This window comes from Tyto alba, unplaced genomic scaffold, assembly GCF_018691265.1.
Source record: "Tyto alba isolate M040663 unplaced genomic scaffold, T.alba_DEE_v4.0 Super-Scaffold_22, whole genome shotgun sequence".
NCBI classification, from domain to species: Eukaryota; Metazoa; Chordata; class Aves; order Strigiformes; family Tytonidae; genus Tyto; species Tyto alba.
This window is the reverse complement of record NW_024881296.1, coordinates 38,014,679-38,037,919: the sequence shown is the minus strand read 5'-3', so window position 1 is coordinate 38,037,919 and position 23,241 is coordinate 38,014,679. Positions and strand designations below refer to the sequence as shown.

Below are 23,241 nucleotides of genomic sequence, written 5' to 3'. Positions count from 1 at the left end.
GGTCATGCTCAGCTGGCACATGTTAAGCAGAGTCTTGCACTGAAACTAAAATCCTTGCATGTTACATCTGTACCAGGCCTGCTCCATCAAAAGGATGACACCTATATTCCAGCTTTTTTCCCCAACTCCAAGCAGCAGAAGGGCAGGCTCTTATTTAAAAGTTTCAGCCCTGCTAAAGATTCTAACAGATATTGATGTTATGCCACAAGAATTTCTTAACTCCCTTAGTTTTCATGTCTCTGTTGTCCGTGGAGTTAGACAACACAGAGCAAAAATGTCTAAGCTAGGAAACCACACTTTTTTGGGAGAAGATGCAAGCAGTCGAATCAGTACAGCCCTGTGTCCAGTGGATGTTTTGTTCCTGTAGCCATCAAAAAATTAAACATCTCATCTGAGATGCTGTATCTAAGGCAAATATGACAAGTCACCCAGATTCCAGCCATCATCAGTGGAGAAAAAGGCAATAGGTGACCCCTTTTATGCTCTGATACATGCCTAAAACAGGAGAGTTGTCACTCTGGAGAAGTCTGTTTCGGATCCTGACTATAGCTATCTAGAAGAGTATCTTAGAAAAGACTCCTAGCTTCTAGACAGCTGCATTTAGGTGAGATAAAGTCCATCCAAAATGTAAGGCCTATTAATTTGGACATAGTACCTAATTAGTTGTCTGTACTCCTTTCCTGAGCTAATCTCAGGTTTAGATTTGTGCCAGATTAGGTATCTCTTTCCTGAACTCTGCTATTTAGAGCGAAGATACCCTTAAAGACATTAGGAAATTATACTACATGCAAATACACAAAGCTTTTCATTATAACATAAGGGTGCAAAATCAGCTATTGAAAAAAGCACAAAATCATAGGTTCTCAGTGCTGGCTTACTTTGGTCCCATCATGTCTCAATAAAGTCTTTAGACTTGTAATGACGTGTATGTCATGCACACACTGGATAAGTCATAGAGAGAAATCACAGTGGGGATAAACTGACATTTGAACAGTTACATCAACTGATAAAGATAAACAAAATAACAAATAGACTATCATTAACTGAACTTTGGACAATGCCAGTAAATTGAATATGGGTAGAATCCTCTAGAAAAACTACTATGTAGTTGTGTAATTGAGTACTTTGTCATTCCTGAAATGGATCAGGAACATTTTAGGAATTCACAAAAATATGAATTTTACAAGTTCATTATGAGAGAGTTAAATCCACTGTTCCCATTTTATAGGCAGAGAATTTGAGGCAGTGACAAATTCAATGAAAAGAACTGCTGAATCCTACTTTTTTCACAGGGAAAAGGCCGTGGGGACAGTGGGTGCTGGCCCACACTCACCTTCAAAAGCTTGGTTGATGATTCCAGTTGCTGCCTCTTTGTCTGCAAGGTAGTGGATGAAGGACAGTGGAGACTGTCTTATCTCTTGTAGTTTGTCCTGAATATAAGAGAAAGTAGGTCTGCTGTGAGGTTCTTGGGCCCAGCATCTTGTCATTAAATCACATCTGGAAAAAAAATTGTTAAAATGCAAACATTAAAGACAATAGAATCATTCATCTCAACACTTACCATGAAATCATCTGAGAAGCAAGACTGGCCTAGATTTTCAGCTTCCAAAAACTTTGTATGTGGTACAAAAATTATCATCAGCTGCTGAGGGAAAGAAAAGCAGATTAAAGTTTGGTTGTCAAGAATACTCACTATGAATGCTTTTAGTTTTTAAAAGATGGATATTTTTGAGATTGGGAGCAGCTATAAGATTAAAAAAAGAAAAAAGACACACATTTGCACATTGGCCATTAATATCTGTTCTCACCAAAGAAGTCACCAATATTTTCTAAGAAAGCAGACAAGGAGGCAATTCTCTCACAGAAAAAAAAAAAATGTCTCAAACCAGAAATGAACCTGAAGCTGTCACCTTACTCAATCCTCCTTCAACTCACGCTACCTCAAATTTAGGGGAAGTTCAAGGCAAACCCTCCAGCACAGAGAGGGTTAATTTAGACTTCTGCCTCCAGACCAAAACAAATAGGAGTAAGTTGTTCATCAATGGCAAAAATGGTATGAGTTTCCTCTGGGTGCCAGGATCCTAGCCCACCTTGCACAACACTATCTGTACCAATCTGGAAAACTGCCCCTCCCGTTTGTCTGAAGGACAGGGGCTGATTCACGTTGCTTACTCAAGGTGAGCCCAGGCTACACAAAACCAAATCCTACAAAAGCCAAGGGGGGCCAGGCTGTAAAACAAAACAGAGCCAGCACCTGGACATGCCAAGTGTTGGGAGTGGGGACAGGTCTTAGAGTCTCCAAACGGGAGAGCAGCGGTTGAGCAGGCAGTGAAAGGCCGGTTCAGGAAGCTGTTACTGGAATGCCGAGTATTCACCTCTAAGCTCTAAGTTCAAATCATCCCCTGACAAACAGCCTTCCAGACCTGCTGCTATGTGATACCAGGCATTACTGAGTTATGTGAAATGAATTGGCTTGCTCAGATCCTCACTTATCCATCTTAAAAAAGAGACTGCTGTCCTTCGCCACAATTGGGTATTTTACAAACACCTTGGTGACAGGTGGGAGAAATGTCCTGACTTATGATTTTTCAATTACATTTTTCATTAAAATATTGGTGTTGGGTGAGAAATGTGAGTAGAAAAAATGTTTCAGAACCACTTTTCACTGACCTGTATCGTGTGCTTGTGGAGCTGGACAGGGTAATACTATGTTTTCAAAAGGATGCAATGAAATCTTGAAAATATATGTTAAGAATCTAAAAAGTGGTACCGACTTCCTAATGCTCTGAATCACTTCATCTGTTTGTTTTCAGGTGTACTGGTTATTGATGACAGTGGAAATATAGATGGAAAAGTACAGAATAAGGCTCAAAATGAAGTGAAATAACTCTGAGTTTCCTTCTGCTGCCAGCAAAGTGTCTACCATATTAAATTTGAAAGCCAGCCTTGGATGCTAGAAGCCAAACAATCTCTTTTTCTGGTCATGCTGGTTGGTAGGGTAGCCAAGAAAAAAACATGCGTTCAGGTGCTGTGCTCTGCCAGGTTAGCACTTGGGTTCCCATGAGCAGAGCCTTGTGTAAGGTGTATCAATGAAGTAAAAGATCTGACTGAGTACCCTGCTCCTCTAACAGAAAGGAAGAAACCGATGAGCATAGGCCACCAGAGAGAGAAAGAAATAAGAAATTATACGTAAATCATAGACTGGTTTGGGTTGGAAGGGACCTTAAAGACCATCTGGTTCCAACCCCCCTGCCCCGGGCAGGGCCCCCTTCCCCCAGCCCAGGGGGCTCCCAGCCCCGTCCAACCTGGCCTTGAACCCTTCCAGGGAGGGGGCACCCACAGCTGGTCTGGGCACCCTGGGCCAGCGCCTCACCCCCCGCACAGGGAACAATTTCTTCCTCATATACAATCTAAATCTACCCTCTTTTCATTTATGAAACAAGAACATGACATATATGGATTCTGAATATTTTTGTATTCCTAAAACCAATCTCTGTCCTTCTAAATAACTAGTTTTTTATTGGACAATATGCTTTATAGTGCCATTCGGTTTTGTTATTGAGTGGAGATATCATTGCTGCCAAAACATTCAGAACTGGAATGTTCTCATTTTAATTATAATTCATATTCTTATTTCCTAAATCAAATTACTTGCTGGTTGGCTTAAAATATTAATACCAGATAGAACCAATATTATTGACAAAGTATTTAATTCAGATGTGCTTTAGGTTTCTAATGACAAAACCGTTCATGCTGTCTCAGAATGCATCTGCAAATTTTGCATGGACAGCTATTTGTGGCATGATATTTAGCTTTCAAAGCATGTTGTGACATCCAAAGTTTTAAGTCACATGGCATAAACTCTCACTAGCCCAGAAATACATCAGCATGAGACTAGTCAAGAGGGTGAAAGTCAGGTTAATATGCCAGGGTGTACATGAATGACAGCCTGAGCACATTCCTATATTTTTGGAGGAGCCAAACATGGGCTAGTAAATTGTGCCTCGCTTCAGTATGAGAAAGAGACGCAGAGGATTCCCCTACTTCGTGCAAAAAGCCTTTCAGGAAGAAATCCAAAGTAACAGATCCAAACACAATATCAGCTAAAGGTTTATATTAGGTTTAAGAACTAGCCTGTACACCTAGATGTACACCTACATCTTCACAGCTGTGCTTTATCTGCGTGAGACAGCTGGCAACCACATGTCCAGTAGAGATGCATATGTGGGGCAAATAAGAATTCAAGAGCCTGGAAAACCAAAGAACTAACATTCAGTATCTAATATTGGAGGCTGAAAGTGAACAATTCCTAGAATGAGCTACAGAAACTGTAGGTCAGTATCAATTTTCCCTCACATGAGATGGAAAATACAATTGATGTGGGGATTTTCTTAGAAAAGAAGAAAAGTTGTTAGGATGAAGAAGAGCCCCTGCTTTCATCTGACGCATTCTGAGCAAGGCCTTCTCTCCCACTCTCCAAATCCCTCCAGGTAGGCATTCCCAGAACCAAGTAGCAAAAGCTCTTAGTTACCAAACTAAAGTTTCTTCATCAAACTCAGTTGTGTAACTTCTCATGGGAGTGAGCATTTGTGGAAACCACAGCTTCAAGTCAGCAAGTGTCACCACGCTTGTACAAATTCTCCTGACTGTAATGCAGAACCGTTGAGGATCTATGTTAAATTACCTCAGTTCAGTCCAAACCTTGGCATGCTCTTGTGTGCAAACCTTACACTTGAGCGGCTGTGCCAGATGTGGATCTTTGACTGAAAAAATGGTGCCATTCGTATATATCTGATTCATATTTCAGTAGATGTGGCGCATTTATAGATCCCCAGTCCCCTTTTCCAGTTCATTACCAAGCTTTACCTATCCATACTTCTTTGGGGGAAGACAGATATTTACTCCCTGGAGTAACATCCCCCCTGATGAAAAAACCCCTAATCTCATTTCCTTAGTGCTTTTACACCCCAAGGTTTCTGTGTCAGCCCTACTTGCCCTTGCAGTGTAAGCCTACCACAGATTCCTAAACACTTCTCAGCTGAAGTAGTTTGGCCTTTGAACTCTCTTCCTATCAGTGATGGTTTGTTTTGTCAAATGACAATGAGCAAGCCAAAGTGCAGAGGAGACAATTACTGACTGCTGACGTCCTGATGCAGGTTCAAAACCACAAGGAGAGGAAGCAGGAATGTCAAGAATCCCAGCATGCCATTAATGACCTAGCAAAGCAGCAAAAAGCTATTTACGCTACTGACAGAAGCTGCACGCAGGTGCTGAGTGTTCACCAAATGCGATAAAAGATGGTGCAAGAGTCTAAGAGCTCATTCAGCCTCTTGGCTTTCAAAAACCACGTTACTGCTATTAGGCTCTGATCCTACAAGTTACAACAGGCAGACCAGCGTTGAAGCCCTACCTGCTATGCTAAATTTAAGATCTGGGACCTTAAACATTACTTCAAACAATGTTTTCTTGATTCTGCCGAAGATCTGGTCACTAATTTTAAAAGCAATTTGTGAGCCTTTGTGTGAGTTTAAATATCAAACTAGTACATGGATATACATTACTGCCTATGCATTTTTATTCACAGGACAGCTGTCAGGAGATTTTGGGGAAAACCTTTTTCAGAAGAAAATATTGAAACTGAAATTACTTCTCATTTGTTCTGTGACTTCCAGTTTTCACTCTGTTCTTAAAACAAAATCCTAATCACCTCAGTTCTTCAGTTCCTCCAAGTGCTAAAGCTTACCTTTCTTTTCTTGCTAATATGGTGCTTCAGCTATACCTACATAATGATAAATAATCACCCTCTCTGGAACTCAGAGCATGGCAATTGAAGTGAGACCTATCACAGAGATCAGGGCTTGCCAGTCACAAAATTATTCTCAAACCATCACCTCAGCCCCAAGAGTAAGAATTGTGCACTTTAAGTAGCCTCTTCTTCCATTTGTAGGACCAGTTGTCGAGTGCATTGCTGTGACTGCTTATGCTGAGTGGGTGATACAGGAACTGAGACATGAAATTAGACAATACTGAGTGACCGTTGGGCTCGAGTTCATCTTCTTTACACACCTCTGGCCAGTATGGGTTTGATACACTGTATGTATTCATTTTATTTTTAATTGCAAGAATTTCACAATTAAACCTGCATTTTGTGCTCAAGAGACAAATGGAAATTGAAAGCTCTATTTATCCAGCTCATCTAAAGACTAACCAGAAGTGCAGACCCCTTTGCTGTACTGCTTCAGCTTTTCTTACTGGCTTTTGCAAGAGTTATATCTTCAAAGAGAGCACAGTTTATTTTCTGGTTTTTTTATGTTCTACTATTAGCATAATTCCTGCATCTGCCATTGAGAAAATCAGTTATATCTGCCATCACAGGCGTATGGTGTACAAGGACCAGTAAATTCTTAAAGCCAGTCTTATCTTTTAACCATTACCATAAGGCACTCTCAGCCTGTTATCACATTACTACCAGATTCATGCCCAAGACTGACTTTACATTGCCTCTGAAATCCTGTTTAAAAGATCAATATCCACCATTCAACTTCAGTACTTATGTTCTTACTCACAGGCTGCACTACTGGATGAATTAGTAGTGAGCTGGCAGCTGCAAGTGCTAGCTGTTTTATCTGAAAAAAAAAAAATGAGGTTGTTGAACTCTGCATGGGCGTAGGTAACATTCAAAATTATGGCCACCTGGCAATAAGCCTCCTGCTTCTTATAAATATTATCAACAACATTTAAACAAAATTAACTTACAGGTCATCAGGACAATTGTTTGGAGATTCCAGTCTTCCTCCTGATTGTACATGGTGTAAAACTTCTGTGTTGGAGAAACCTGGATATGGCTGTTGACCCAAAGTTAATGTTTCCCACATTATGACTCCAAAAGCCCTAAGAAACATCAACAAAAAATTTTCATTATTATAGTCATCATGAACCATCTCCCTACCAACAGCTAATATCTCTCTAACCTAAGAATAAGACTCAGCTAGAAAAATTAGGAGTAAGAAGTTTTAATTTTTTTGTGAAACAATTCACATGTCCTTAAGCCAGACTCTGGAATAGCTAAAATAAATGTGTAGAACCGGCACAGTTTCCCAGACTTACTAAAATGCAGCTTAGAAGACAGTGAGTGGCCACAGCTTCCCTGGGCAACACTCTGTTGTTGAGCATGTCCTCACTTAAACAAGCGTTTAGAAATCTCTAGAGGTGTCGTTGGAAATGGATAGAGACAAGTTCTCCTAAGCACCACTCACAAAACAATCAGCACCTCATTTGGGTTGGCAGAGCACTAAACGGCTTGCTTAGATAAAATGTAAGAGTGGCAGTTAAATGGATGGGCTGCAGAGGCTGAGGACTTAGACCTATGGCTACTGAAATCTAAACTTGTGTGAATCTCAGGTTGGGTTTGGTCTCTTTTTTCCCATGCCTCCAGACAGTGGGTCTCTGCCTCTTCACCATAAACTCAAACCCACCCAAATGCACACTTCAGGTCTCCACAATGAAGTACCATGACCCTCCCCTGATGCTGCTGAGAAATTTGGGCTTCAAAATAAAGAAGTTGCTAGAAGAAGGTAATACTGTAAGGGGAAAGTGTTCAGCGGTAGGAAGGAAATGCCAAGTAACCTAATGGAAAACAAAACTGAACAGCATGCAGGCAGTCAAATCACTCTCTAGTCAAGCAAAAACCACATTGTGGCCCTGGTACAAAATTGTTTGATTGAGTGACACTAATTCTTTCCAGCCAGAATCCAAAGCTAGAGCTCAAAGCATTAAGAAATATATCCATGCAGGTACTGTTGTTGTGCCAAACTATTCATTAGCTCATTAAAATATCGCTTAGGAGGCAATCTGCCTTAGCCTAAAAATTATTAGAGATGGCAGTATGCAACTTTATCATTCCTCCTGTAAACCAATCTTTTCTTGCTGTGGGATTTAGTATGATTATTCCCACAGCTGTGTGGCTACTGTAACTCACCAGACATCAGAGCGATTTGTAAAGACACCGTCAATGAGGCTTTCAGGAGCCATCCATCTGACAGGAAGTAGGCCTTCCCCTCTTTTCCTGTAGTAATCATTTTTATAGATATCTCTGGCAAGTCCAAAATCACCAATCTTTACTACCCGGGAGGAGCTCTCGTATTCCTTCTCAGACACAAGGCAGTTGCGAGCAGCCAGGTCCCTGGTTTGGAAGGCAGAAACAAGAGGATGGAGTTAGCCTTGCAGAATAACTCAGGTCAGAAGGGGCCTCTGGAGGTCATGTAGTTCAGCCCTCTCTTCAAAGCAGTGCCAACCTCGAGGTCGGATCAAGTGACTTAGGGCCTGATCCAGTTAAGTTTTGAATATCTTCAAGACTGGAGATGACACAGCACCTCTGGACAACCCGTCCTAGTGATTGATCCTGCACACTGTGAACAATATTATCTGATTTCCCTTGCTGTAACTTGTGCCTGTTGCTTCTCATTTTTTTTGCTGTACACTTCTGAGAAAAGTCTAGCCCTGTGTCCTCTATAGCGACCCGTTAGGCAGACGAAGACGGTAAATGGATCTCCCCCTGCTTGCCCTTCACTTTGTTGCATGGGATATGATTCTTGCCCAGGGTGCAGTCAGTCCCAGATTCAGAACTCAGAGTAGCCCACCATTTTGTGAGACAACTGTAGGTGATTTTTAGCAGAAAAGCATAACATTAAATTTTACTCTAGTGATCTCACCCTCCACGTTACATTGTGACATTTTCTAGGCATTTGCTCCCACCTAAGAGAGTAACTCCCAATATTGTGGGTAAGCCTTGGAAGACTAAGGAAATAAGTTCTGTACCTGTGTATAAAATGCATTTTCTCTAAATAGACACAGCCCTTGCAAATATCCAAACATATATCCAGGAGATCAGTCACTGTCAGTAAGGGGCTCTGGAGCTACAAGAAACAAAGGTACAAGTTAGCCATATCTTCCAGCTTTACAAACTCAGAATTACAACCTCCCTACGCAAAGATGGTATTGTTTCCTCGTTTCAAATGCAGAGGATTTTTCCAAAACATGCAAAGCACAGGTGCAAAATACCTGTATGTCAGTAGAGCGAATGTTAATTACAAGCAGGGTAAACTGCCAAATCACAGCACTGCAAGGCAGGTGAACATACCCTGTTCTTTGATTTGGGGCTAAGAATATCTTGGGACCTTCAGAACTGATTCTTCACTACAGTGGCAGAAATGGGACCCTGAAAATTTCCTCCAATTATCAGATCAGGTTTGCTTGCTGCTGTATTGATCAGTGTATTATTCGAGCAGAATACACGTATATACATTTCAGTAGAATTCAATACTGACTGTGGATTTGATCTGATCATGTAAATTAACTAGACAGTTGTTATAGTAGTATAAAATTTCAGTATTGAGTCCTTTTGACCTACAATCCTACCATCTATATTCTTAATCTGAATGCTAACTATGGAAAAAAATTACTTTAATTAAAGACATTTAATTTTTATTCTTTTCTCCTCTTTCCTTCTAAAGAATTTGAGGATACAGGCACAGGGACAGTATCTTCTTATATGCCTGGACTATACCCAGAACATTAAGGATACTGCTGCTGCTCAAAGACAAAAAAAACCAGACACCTATGAGGCCTAATAGACCAGATACATGACCACCATTATTTATGATTGCTTTCCAAAGGACTGTTCACAGTATTCATAGAGAGAAACTCAGCAGCCGTTACATGACTGAAAACACAGTTTTGGTCAGTGATCTAACAACATTCAATCTTCTTCACAGCAACTCTGAATGCAAAGTCAGCACTCAACATCGAGGTCCCAGGGTGTTAGGGAAAAGCCAGTTCAGACCTTGCAGTTCCAGAAGGAACAGAACATCAGCATGGCTTTTGAGAAAGGGGAAAACTGAGAAACTGTGGGCAGTTACAGGTTAAAAATATAAGTCTTGTAGTCTTTACCCTACCTTTTGCTTTCTGGCTCCTCGTAAATAGCTAAGTAGATCCCCTCCTTCCATCAGCTCCAGTATAAGGTACTGAGGTTCATTTAACAGGCACACGCCAAGTAACTTCAGGATGTGGGGGTGATCAAATTTACTAAAGAGAAGAAAATAACTGTTTGCAGAAGATTACATATGAGAAATCTGTCTGGTTGATAGCTAATAAAGTGCATATAGCTGCACGCGATGAATGAGCAGTTGGGCCTTCACAATCCTGCTTCTACCAACAACATGATTTAGTAATTTACAGTGCCTGGATTTGCTCAATCATGGGGAGAGTTCAGGGACATCCTTTCAAAACACAGGCTTACACTGTACTTTGACAGACACTCTAATGCATGGATGCGTATTAAAAGCACACTTCATCATATTTCCAGGAAGCAAAGAAAGGTAGCCAAATGGCAATCTCATCTGGGAAAAACAAGAATTGCCACCTGTACATTAAAGGTATCAATATTATAGAGTACTTTTACTACTATATTCACAGTAGAACTGCTGATTCAGAGAAATGCATAGAGAAAGGCAAAAGCATGAGGTGCAACGTATTATTTTCACAATTCAGAGGAGAACTGTTACGGTACATTTTCAAGAGAAACAAAATATGTACAAGGGGTGCTTGCAGATATGCTAGTAATTGCCTGTGTGTGTCCAAAAAGATTGGGATTACCGCAGAGATATCAGCACTCTCAGGTCTAGCACTTTTCAAAGAACAAAGAATATTTATTGACTCTGTCAGTGTCCATGTTTTTACAATCACATTTCTTGTGTTAGAAAATGGTTTTCCCTTCGCCCTGCTGTGTGAAAGGACTTGCACCAGCAGTCAGAGACACTTGACTCTATCGGGGAAACTGATGGTGTCCAAAATGCTGTCAAATGCCACAGTGTAAACAAACAAATAGAATAGAGAGACATTTTCCTTCTAGCCTCTTTCAATTCACATAATCTTAGGTGTGGGCGAAGACTCTAGCAAAAAGTGTGATTTTGAATTTGACAGTCCCCCCCTCTCTGGCCCCTAGCACATACCTCTCAGTCAGACAACCTTTGGCACTCTCAAGAACAAAAAGAAGGGAAGGAGCACCTGGCACTTTCCTTACAGTTCAAGCAGTCCTTTCTCCTTTGAGCTGTCAGTCCTCACTTTCCGAGTGATGGGATACACCCAAGAATATGCAACATATATTTGTACACAGATAACTCACCAATAATCAGTAACAAATGATTTTTTGAAATACAGGCAACAAAGTTTCCCCATTGCTGCATAGCAATAATAGAAGAAACAAATAGTCCTGGCTTAACTGGGACAGTATGCATAACACTACAATTCAAATCTTAATTAACATCCAAAAAAGCAAACGAAGTAAAAGTTGCATTTAAATATTTAACATCAAGGTTTGTAAACAATCAGGTCCACTTATTTTTCCTTTCTGTCCTTGGTTTCATTTCTGAGATCTTACAGATAAACATCAAGAAAAATCATCAAAGCCCTCCACGAGGGAAATCATTTCACGCTAAAAATATTAAATATTTAAAGCATATAAAACATACTTTTTAAAAAATTATTATTATTGTTTAATGACTACTTGGAATATATAATATTTAATCTGTTCTATTCTCTTCGGTTTTATGTCTCATTGTATTGGTATACATATGGGCCCACATCGGTGTTTACATTTAAATGCAATAATTGAAAATTATATATTTTTCCAGGATTTCTGATTTTTTGATTACTAGCTGCAACAGGAAAGCAGGATTGGGGAAGCTTCAGAGACTTTAACTATGGGTACATATAATTTCCATACTACACAAAAAGGGGACCTTAACTGGGTTTATGGCTGCTAGGTAGACTGAAAATAAATTGTAGGTAGTTGACACACAGCACTTGCTCTTTGTCATTAATTTACACTTTAATGACATGATTCCATTTTGGTTTTCACGAGCCTCTCATCTCATTCAATCTAGAGTGTGTGGGAAAAGTTAGGCAAAAAACACAAGATATTTTCTTAAAAATATGTAAACAGAATGCTGTGAAAAACAATTTCAAGTTTAATAACACTATGTTTTCTATACAGGATACAAAATTCTTCATTTTTCAGAAGATGCTTCTGATTCTGCACTCATTAAATAAAAGTCAGAGAAGGGCAGAAGTGCATGTGAAAACTAAACCACAGTCTCAGTCTTACGTTACCAGCTGAAAGCTACAGCTGAACTTCTACTTGTTTCTGTGGAGACTCTGGAAAACCAGATTTCTAGCACACACACAGACCTTTCTATGTGAAATTCTCACAGTGGTGACACATGCATTATTATTTTAAGTCTAGCTCACTAAAAGAGGTATATAGCAGCCTCTAGTGGTAAGGACGCACATTTTAAAAAAAAAAAACATTTCCACAATAAATTGAAACTTCAAGGCATCAGCTTGTTTTTATATGTTTAATATGGTAAAATGAGATTAGCCAAATGTTGCCCAATTGCCTTTAACAACTAACTTAGTTTTTGGGGAGCAAAGTTATATCAGTCCAAGCCCCAATAAATCCATCATATGCACATACTGAACTTGCAGTCTGTATGTTAAATTTTGCTAATCAGTTTTATAGCTTTATTTTCATAAGATTCATCAGTAGTGACTTAATTCTTTAACAGAAACCGGAGAACACCCCCAAAATAGCACAGTAATTTGTTTCAAGGCAAGTGTTGCTGTCATTCCTCTTGAAAGCCACAACCTTCACATGATACTGGCTTCGAAGGGTGCTCAGTGGCAAAGCTGTTCCTACCTCATTAAGTGTGCCTCCTTCAAGAATTCACTCTTCTCATGGTCTGTCGCACCCCTCCTTAAAGTCTGCTCAACAGAAAGCAAAAGTGTAATAACACTTATGTCACCACCACCATTATCACGTCTCACTTAAGTAAAGCGGTCAGACATGGACAAGTCTTTCAATACACATTATTTTCCAGCAACCATTACAAAGATATAGGCTCAGCTTTAAGTGACTTGCAAGAAATACTGCAAGGAAATACCCAAATCTGTCAACACCTGTTTCTGTACTATAACCTGAGCCAAAGCTCTCTGCCCATCCCATTCTTTTGCCAGAGAAATACATAATTGTGATTACCTTGACTGCTACTTTTGATTCTCCACTTCCATCTGCCAGGATATCTACTGCAGTTCCTTCATACACCTCTCCAAATGCTCCGCTTCCTAACAATTTGTGTAAATTCAGTTTGTCCCGAGGGAAAGCTGGCAATGATTCAATCTCTGCTTGAGAAGGAAGAGTGCTACAAAACAGCAATACTAGTCACTTGTTCATACCTAAGAATGTTTGAAGTGTTATTAAAATTTTTCCTCAAATGAATCTGGTACTGTTTGTTTCATCAGGTACATTTAAAGGGAGCCCAAGAGAAACCTGGATGTCTTGGAAGCTATTGGAAAACACTAGGTTTTCATCCTTCCCCATGCACTTGCATTTCTTGCCAACGTGAGCGCGCAGGGTGGGCTAGAGGTAGTCCAGGCCAGGGTGCCTGCCAGAGAGGCAACGTGGCAGGGCGTCCTTCAGAACAGACCTGCCCTGCAGTGCAGATTCAGCCCTTAACTCCACCTTGAACTATCAGGGATGAGTGCACTGACGACCACCAGTCCAGGGAAGCCCTCTTAGGTCTTTTTGTCCCGAAAATACATATGCTCCAAGGACATACCTTACAGCATAACAGGCATTGGCTAGTCCGACTGTCTCAAACATCCCCCTGAGTTGAGCTAATTCTTTATCTTCCTTGATAAACACTATCTGTCCAGGCAAGGCTTTATTTCTGGATTTCCATCTTTGGTGCCATACTGGAACAGAAAAGAGCAGACCATCAAAAATTTCACACTGAGAGCATCCCAGTGTGTGAGCAGGCCAAAAGGCTACAGGTTTTTTGTTATTCTGTTCAATGTGAACCCCCAGCAGCTCACATAAGCAAGACATTTCCATCTGGTCACCATCTTTTTCCCACAAAACACAGACAATTGCTTCTTGAGCTGAGGAATCAGATAAGCATTCACTTCCATATGTGACAAGACCTAAGCCCAAAGGGCTGTTGCTGTATACCACGGAGACGACGAGGAGTGAGAGGGCAGGACTATCACATGCGGACATCTACATGTCTACAAGGGTAACCTCTACATCCTTTCTTCAGGAATAAAGCTCAAGAGGAAAATAAATGGGACAGGACCCTTCGGTGAACAAATGCAGTACCCAACTTGAGAATTATAAGGTACAAGTTTTTATAAGGATACACAGGAATATCAGGGTTCCTACAGCATTCCTGTGCTCTCCCTGCAGGGAATCAACATCAAGAAATGCCTGAGGATGGAGTGAATTGATATCCTGTACTTGATACCGAAGACATAACCAGCCATCTCTAGGGCCTCAAAGGATGAGAATAAACACATTACTACCTGGGGATTGTTCAGCATTTCCCTAAACCTGTAGGCCGATCATGTCCTATCATTTGAACTGCCTTTTACTGAGGCCTGGTGAACCAAGGATATGCAAAAAACTCAGCCACATACCAAAACCAAATAGCATGACCACAGCGAAGCCCAGCACAACAACTGAGATCACAGCAGCGGTGGCAATGATGGTGTCTGGTGAGATCATAACTTCTGTTAAATAGAAGGGGAAAATGGGTTAATGACTGTGTATACAAACGATATCAATCCTATGGAGTTGAGCAAACCTGCGAGAACCCTTGAGCTGCCTGCTGTGTAAATGTTTTCCTCAGAGCAAAGCTCTCTTGTAGGCTGTATCTAGATGTCTACATTTGGTCAGACTAATCCTCCTCCCCCGGCTCCGGGCCATTCCTTTGGTGATGATGTACTGCATACATGGGAAGAGAAAGTGCTGAACGATCTGAACACTTGAGGCAGGATTTTTAAAAACGCCCTCAGTGTGTAGGTCTAATATTCTGGCTGAAGGCAAGAACTAATCCTCACATCCTTACCCAGTTTAAGAGCTTGCCTTTATTTCAAGAATCATCCATAATGCAGCATGCAGGGTCACAGAGATAAACCGGTATAAATGAACAGAATTAAATTTCAGGCCTGCTGTTTTATTCAAAAAAGACTGGATGAGCACTAGCAGCTGGGGTCACCGTATGAATGTCACCATTCATTACCTCATAGATACATTATTTTACCTGTGCAGCAACATCATTATCAAAATAGCAGGTCTCTCTTCATAAATTGGTATGACAAATCTGAATAAAAAACTTGATAGTACAGGACATACCTTCACCCAAAATTATATCCTTGCTCGTGTCACTGTATTCACCAAGTCCCAGCATGTTTGCAGCTGCTGCTCTGAACTGGAAAGTTCCTTCTAAGTTCTTGGCCTTCCATGTGCAAATACTGGCACAGGAGCCATTGTAAACCACCTCCCACGAGGACTTCACTTTGCTGGTGTTAGACTGCTTCCTGCAATGGGCCCAGCAAAATAACATAGGTATGTCATTAATACAGTGAGGACGGACAGTTTACTGCTTCCCCCCAGTTCCTCACTTCAGTTCCATGGCCTTCACAATATCTCTCTGCCTGCATGAAAGCTCAATCTGGTCTTGGGGTTTTGGCTACTGAGCAGAAAATTGTACCACGTCGTTTCAGCAGTGCTAGGAATCACACGTCCTTAGCTTGGCATTGGAAATTAAATGTTAGAAGGTTTTAGACATAAAAAGCTCCAGCACTTTCACCTCTTTCAGTGTACACCTCACAGCCAAGATTTCAAAACCTTCTTATTTAGCTTTCAGAAAAAAAATAGACATTTATTTTTTTGTCCTGTTAAAGGTTTTTGTTTCCCAGGGCCCAGAGTAATTCAGTGACTCTTGTGCATCAGGTTTCACAAGCTAAACAGGAAGCAAATCATTGGCAGTGAAGACACAATTCTTTAGCTAGCCAGTTTCCCATAGTATCTGCTGACCGCTGGGTATATTTGTTCCTTTCCCCATTGGACTGAGATTGATTGCTCACAATAAATTCAGAGCTGATTATTCACCAACCAAAAGAAGACCATGTATTTAAACTTGAAAGGCCGTAACTGAAATATCATTTCATGACACACAAGACTAATATTTCATGTAAAATGACCTCCATGAACGTCAATCATTCTTCCAACACTCTTTAATGCAGAAAAAAGGTCAAACACTTCTAAACCAGGAAGACATAGGAAAACTCTGTTTATATCCTTGGTGTGTGCATGCCCCTACCAGAGCTGTATGAAAAACAGGGGTTGTTTCAAAGGGCTATGCAAATATTTGCTAGAACATAATGCAACTGACCTAACATTTTTCTACCTGGTGTAAAAGGATCATGAGGTACAAAGTGAAATTCAGTCAAAAACATCAGCATGTGCACATTCAAACTGCAGGAGAAAAGCCTATTTCATTAAAAAACAAACAAACAAACAAACAAACAAACAAAAACCCACAACCACCTGAGGGATGAATTATGAATCCAGAGATGAATAAGAATGGAGAACCTGGAAAACACAGTGGCTAATGCACAGCCCTGACAGGCCAAGAGACTGTCCTTTCGTTACCCATCCACAGCATGCCAGGTACAAACTGGCTGTTGGCATATCAAAATTATTGTGGTATCATAGCATGCAGGTCAGTGCTGCTGTACGGTCACAGAACTGTATGGAGGAAGCTTACAGCACCAGGAAAATATGTCTGGGTGAAAACTTATACAGGTAAAGTATGCCCAGCTCCATAGCGCTGTCAGCTCTTAGCTTTCATAAGCACAGAGTTAACTGAGGAAAAAGAAATAGCTGAGTTTAAAAAATTGTTTCCCTCCATCAATCCTAGTTTCACACAACGTCATAGGAATATCTCAGAAGATGGACTCTCCTCATTTTTACGTAATGTATTAATTAAGACTTGCACTGACTGCCTTCACCAGACCCCGCAGGAGTCATGGTCAAATAATAAGTTTCAAAGTCACTGCCCACAGCAATATACTCTAACCTGGCCATTCAGCCCTTCCAATACCAGTGCAGGAATAAGTGTGAATTAGCACTCTATAGATTCCTAATGAGTGTGACATTCATAGTCCAGGTATCTGATGACAGAGCACTTTAAAAATTATCTAGTTATGTTGGTGGGATTACTTTACAATTATTTATGGCAACTTTATAACACCTTTTCACGAGTCCCCAGAACACTAAGATATTTCTACATATATTTTAGCCAAAAATGCATACTACATGCTTGAAATCTGTGATTTGAAAATATCTCCAAATCTTCTAATTCAACAACATATTTCCAAATATATGCCTGTATTTCAGAGTTGGTCTGGAAGTATTAGTATATATTTTCTTCTAAGTTTTCCAGGAATTTCTGGAAATTATGACTACTTAGTTTACCCAAGAAAGACATCCCATGAAAAGGGACATTTGCATCATAGATATTTCACTCTTCCCATCAGAGCCAAGCTGAAAGCCCCTGCACACCCAGATTTGTTCTGAGCTGCTCCCTATGGGAAGAAGTACCTGCAACGCGGAGCTTACCTGCTTTCTAAGATGTAGTAGGTCAGGTTGCTTCCATTGTCATCAGCTTTTTCCCACTGTACAGAGTTTTTAGTGTCTTCTGCTCTTTTTGGAACTCCTGGCTTACTGGGAATACCAGCTTAGTCCCAACAGGGGAAGAAACAGAACCCTTAAAATGTATTTATAGCAAGACAAAGGGCTAAGAGGCACAGAAAAATTTTGATGTACACATGGGTGTTTAGACGTACAAAAGGATGGAGGATCTACATCAATAATCCCCATGGAGAATGACATTTTGGCCTTCTCTTTGTGATGGACAAATTTCAAAATTTTCATTCACATGCAGCCTTTTACTAGTAGTTATGAGTTCACATGCATATAGGCATTTAATTTCAGTTTCCCTCACTCTTTTCCTCTGTTCCACTTGGAAGTGATCCTCGTTTCTTTCCCTCTATTATTTTTGCAGATATGGTATTGTGTTATTTATTTTTCAAACACATGCAGCTTTTGGCTCTCAGTATAAGAAAATTGCCTGCTAAATTTTGCAAAATATTGTGTTTGAATATTCACACCCTGAAAAGTCTTAAAATCTTCTTAAGTGCTTACCTGTAGTTTTAAAGCTTGTTGAAGGAGAAGTGCTTTTCACTCCTGTAACATAAACTACTGTTACTCTTACAAAGTAGCTGGTTGAAGGAAGAGTTCCTGTGATGTTGCATTTGTAAACAAGATCTGCTGTACATGTAGTGCTTGCAGGAGAAAACCAGTCACTTTTTGTTTGCCACTAGAAAAATAAAATACAACAGCGATCAACTTTTTTGCTCTGCTGGAAGTGTGTCACAGTTCTATTCCTGAGTAGATTAACTTCTTTGCCACCTTTTAATATCATAGGGGAGAGATTATGCACATGCTGTTTCAGTCAGGGGACTTTGTCCTCTTGGAGACCAAGGACAAAAAACCTACGTTTTTTCTTTATTTTCAGGAGGCCTACAAGTCTTGGCAGCCACAAAGGACAACAGATTAAGTGACTTCTTCACATAGTCAAAAGGAGCCTTCCCCTTGCTTATCTCTGTGCAGCTTGTATTTCTGGATCACCATGATGTGCCCATGCGTTCAGCTTGCTATGATGTAACTGAAAGAAGGCGATTTAGTGGAATCATGTTGTGACATTTGGTTTAAGGCAGGGAAATGTTTGGTGTAGGCTTAATGAATCTGATTATCTATATTAAGGAATCTACGTGATCCAGTTTAGCACATGACATTTTCTGTGTCCAGTGGTCCAGACATCAAAGTCTGAAGCTTCCACCCATGCTGCTGTCATTGCAGCATTTACTTCTACTTGCACTACTGGATCTGGTTTTCTCTCCATCATTGTCTCTTAACCCCTATCACAGGAAAATAAAATTCAGATACTAGGTTGTAGCTGATATTTAATGCTGAAAACCGTTGTCTTTACTTTCTTGTGCAGAGCAGATATAAGATTTGTAGCTACAAGCTAGGTTCAGGGAGGGCAGTGAGGAAAAAGGGAGGACACTCTACTGAAACAGGAGACCGGGGAGGAATTCTGGTGGGGTCATCCAGGATGTCCTTTGGCACTATGGAGTATTAAATGCTACAGCTGCACTCCCCCCTTGTTCCTGGCAAACACTGTCTCCATCCTGCCCCTTCTGAGCCACTAAGACTGACGTCACCAGGACCAAATTATCCACTGAGACTCTTCGCATACATCCTGCCACCCTGTCCTGCTCACCAGGACCGAGTGGGTTAAATTCACCCTGATCTGGAAAAAAAACCTAAAGGTCTATTTTTACCTTACAGAGCTCAAACCAGAAGCTGGTTTCATTGATGTGCAGAGGAGCTCTCCATTCTAGCTGGAAACTGGTATTTCTGGGAACTATGTTGACAGGTGCAGGTGGAGTCTCAAAAGTTTTTACAATAACAGGGACACTTTCAGAAAACCAGTTCTCGGTGGGATGAAAAGCAAGAACCTAGTAAGGAAACAGATAAACTATACAGTACCAGACCAGTTGGAAAGGTGGCTTGAGCCCACAAAAATCTAGAACTTCCTCTGCCCATGACTTGCCTGGACATCAGAAGAAACTACTTCTACTGCACTGAGAGCATCATATTTCAATAAAATCCAAAATCAGAGGGTTTGTAGCCACTCTTCAATATTCCTGTCTACAGAAATTTTGTTCAAAGGTCACTAAATAGCCAAGCTCCTACTTGCATTTCAAAGTCCTCTGCATTTGTTAAAGAGTCAACATTGATATATTGCTCTGGTGAACTTTGCATGCATATTTTATAATATATGCTTATTTAAAATGTGACTGCTGCAAGACAGAATCAGTCAAATATTAATTCAGTCATCATCTCTATCTCTGTGTATATACCAGATACTTTCTGGTTTATTGCATTAAGGAAAAAATTTTTTTTGCTAAATGAAATGTTGTCTATTAAAAAGCAGCAACTGGCAAAATGACTGGGTCTGCTCTTTATAACATAACATAACATAACATAACATAACATAACATAACATAACATAACATAACATAACATAACATAACATAACATAACATAACATAACATAACATAACATAACATAACATAACATTAACATAACATAACATAACATAACGTAAGTATCTTGATATAACATATAGAGGTTTCCCCTTTGAGAAAGTTTCAGATATGTTGCTTTGCTGAGAAAAGCCTTTATCTTTTGGCTGACTCATTTGCACTCACAAAGCCCTGTTGATTGCACTTCACCTGGTACTTCACAAGCAGGTCAAAGTTCCAGGCATTCTCCTTAGAATAGAGGATACCTGTCATTTGACCTTCCCTTAGCATCGGGTATTAGGGTAATAACAGCAGGATTGCAGCAGAAACTCCTATTTGCTCTTGAGATCTGGGATGTACTCTCAAAATAGGAAAGATCTTAGTTCAACGGATTTAATCTGAACAATCCATGTAGGAATAAACTACAGTGTTTAATTTTCCTTAAGACTAAAGGACTGAGAGAAGTTTGCCAAGTTTTAAACTCATATTTTCAAAACACACATATAACTTTACAGAAGAGCAGTCTAAAGATTTGCAGATTAGTGAACAAACAGGTAAATCTGCTCATAATTATACCTTGATTAAATTGTTTGTTCCAGATTGGAGCCCACTGACAGACCAGGCAAGCATCCCATTTGGAAATTCACTTTTTCGCAAGGGTGTTGCTGGGACTGGAGGTAATAAATTGACAGAGATTTGATAGCGGATGGATTCTACAGGTCCATTTGGCTTCAGAGGTTCACTCCAAGATATGTTGATGGTGCTGTCAGACAAAACCACCGTCTTAATGGAATCAACTGACTCTGGTACTGGAACAGAAAGAAAAAATAATCTTCTTTAGGTATAGATCTCACTAGAGGTTTGTTTGTTTGTTTTATTTTTAGAGAAGTCAAGAAATGTCACAGAGGAAAGAAAAAAAGGTTATAAGCATATTAATATGATCCATTTACAGGACTGACACTCTACACATGTAAAACACATTCTTGTATACTCAGACAGCTGCTAAGAAATTCAAAATATTTTGAGAGACTTTTTTAGTATCTCCTTAGCCATGTAAACAAACAAAAAAAAGAAAAAACAAAAACAAACAAACAAACAAACAAAAAACAGATGCTGTCTTATAACTCTACATTTATAGTCATATAACTGAACACCAACTCTCAGTTTCCTAATCAAGGTCTCAGACGTAAGTTTAATATAATAATTGCTTGGATATGCACTAAAAACAATACCCATGTACCATTCTGATTGGAAAGCCTTTTCTTGAACAGAAAAGTGTGAAGGGAAAAAAAAAAAAAAAAAAAACAAAACCAAAGATTTTTTGCCATCATTTACATTTTTGCTCAGAAATACATGGTCTGGCTGACCTGTGTAAGCAAGAAACTGGGTTGCTGGTCTGATGTCCATGCCAGCTGGTTACTCACCAATTGTTCTGGAGAAATCACCCCTTCTTTTGAAGCTTTGAGATCACAGACTTTGAAATGGTATATGGCATTCCCCAACTCTGCATTAAAAATTCATTTTTCTAATTGAACTGTCCAAATAGGTATAAAGTTAACAAGTCATTACACTACTTATGTTCCAGACATATCAGAATAATGGGTTATAATTTGGTGATGTTATAATTTTTGCCCTGCTAGCAAATCTGCAGATTATTCAAATGAAATGTGCAGAAGCTAGACTAGTAAAGAAGACAAATCTTTTATTTCACTTGCTAAAATATATATGGTGTAAGAGTGACACTCTGTGGCAAGAGCAATGCATTAGTTTTTCCAAGTTGTCTGTTTTTTTTTCATTCCCTCTATCTTGCTATTTGTTGGAAAGTACAGATTAATCCAATCTTCTTTCATTTCATTATGGAATTGAAGGAGAGACAGAGGGAATTCACACAGCTTCAGAGGTGTGAAATAGTGTACACACTTCAAGAGGCTCTAGCAGCATCTGATTACAATTTAAACTAGCAGTCACATTCATGAAATTGAGAACATCAGTGCCAGGACACATATACACTGTTTACAGCTGGTTGGAAATTTTTCAACAAATTGTGAAAAGCTCTGAATGTTGATACAAATACATATTAAAAATGTTCAGGGTTTGGAGGCTGGTGTGGGTTTTTATTTGCTTTGGGTTTTTTGTTTTCTTTTTTTTGCCTAGGACTTTATTTTGATCCCGATGTTTTGTTTTGCCCCAAACAGAGAACCCCGTTCTGAGTTTCATGTTTCATTTTAACTTGAGACTGAAAAATTCCATTTCAGTGGAGCAACCCACTCTCCCATTTCATATGCTACCTTTATGTTTCACCACTGAAAGGGTGTACATTGCTGCAGGATGGCTCAGTATACCACACAAAGAAGCAAGGGTGTGAATTCTTGCCACATCCCAACAGTATTCAATCTTTTTCAATCAGTGCATCATACCAATTTTACAATACAGATGTGGATTCACATGCGAATAATTGAAGTCTATTGATCATAGGCGGGATTTTCTTATTTTTTGCTTTAGACTCCTTAGGAATATGCTCATAATATTCAGAGATAGAATGAGAGCCCTTTCACATAGTCACATAGAATATTCACATAGAATAAGCCTATTTGCTTGATGCTATAGATGCTAAGAGATCTGACTGTTAAGAGAAAATAATATGGTTAGAAGAGAACTTCCAAAGTATATCATGTCTGGATCCCAAAAAAAGTGGCAGTGTGCCTGCACCTCTCTTGTTCCACTTTCATTTGAAAGATGTAAAATGGTTCATCTTAAACAGAGATTTTCTTAAGGGGAAAAATGTTACTGCTACCAGGACAAAAAACAAGGAATAATCTGTGCATAAGAGAAGCCACTGGCAGCTCATGTGTGATGCTCTCCTGTGAACAATGATGGCAAAAGCAGAGGTTACTCGTTCCATGGATGAGCCTTCAAAGAAACCAGAGTGTACCCCCAATAGAAGAAGAAAGGGAATCAGGACCCCTGGAATGAACTTGTTTCCAGCTACTCTGGATAAAATATTTCCTTGGGCACAACTGATCTATGAGGGCAAGAGCCGTTGAGACAAGTAAGAAAAACACAGTGGTGGCTGTGCTTATTTCAATTCCAGTTTCTTCAACACCTTCTGAAGCATCCAAAAGCCAAGCAGAGGTAAGAAGAGAGTAGGGGAAATTTTAAGACGCCTGCTGTGGTGCCCTGGCTGCAAG

General features: G+C 39.9%; 1 protein-coding gene across 1 annotated transcript in view; it reads right to left on the bottom strand.

Moving 5' to 3' along the window:
* ROS1 (ROS proto-oncogene 1, receptor tyrosine kinase) overlaps positions 1-23,241 on the bottom strand; it is a 72,733-nt gene that overhangs the window by 8,009 nt on the left and 41,483 nt on the right. Inside the window, exons 30-43 of the mRNA XM_032992873.2 lie at positions 20,630-20,862; positions 19,306-19,482; positions 18,104-18,278; positions 17,519-17,636; positions 15,248-15,432; positions 14,530-14,622; positions 13,674-13,809; positions 13,094-13,256; positions 12,755-12,819; positions 9,954-10,083; positions 8,818-8,915; positions 7,979-8,182; positions 6,757-6,891; positions 1,334-1,497 (exon numbers count right to left, since the gene is read on the bottom strand). Coding sequence (XP_032848764.2) covers positions 1,334-1,497; positions 6,757-6,891; positions 7,979-8,182; positions 8,818-8,915; positions 9,954-10,083; positions 12,755-12,819; positions 13,094-13,256; positions 13,674-13,809; positions 14,530-14,622; positions 15,248-15,432; positions 17,519-17,636; positions 18,104-18,278; positions 19,306-19,482; positions 20,630-20,862 — 2,076 coding nt within the window. The remainder of the gene's footprint in view (positions 1-1,333; positions 1,498-6,756; positions 6,892-7,978; positions 8,183-8,817; positions 8,916-9,953; positions 10,084-12,754; positions 12,820-13,093; positions 13,257-13,673; positions 13,810-14,529; positions 14,623-15,247; positions 15,433-17,518; positions 17,637-18,103; positions 18,279-19,305; positions 19,483-20,629; positions 20,863-23,241) is intronic.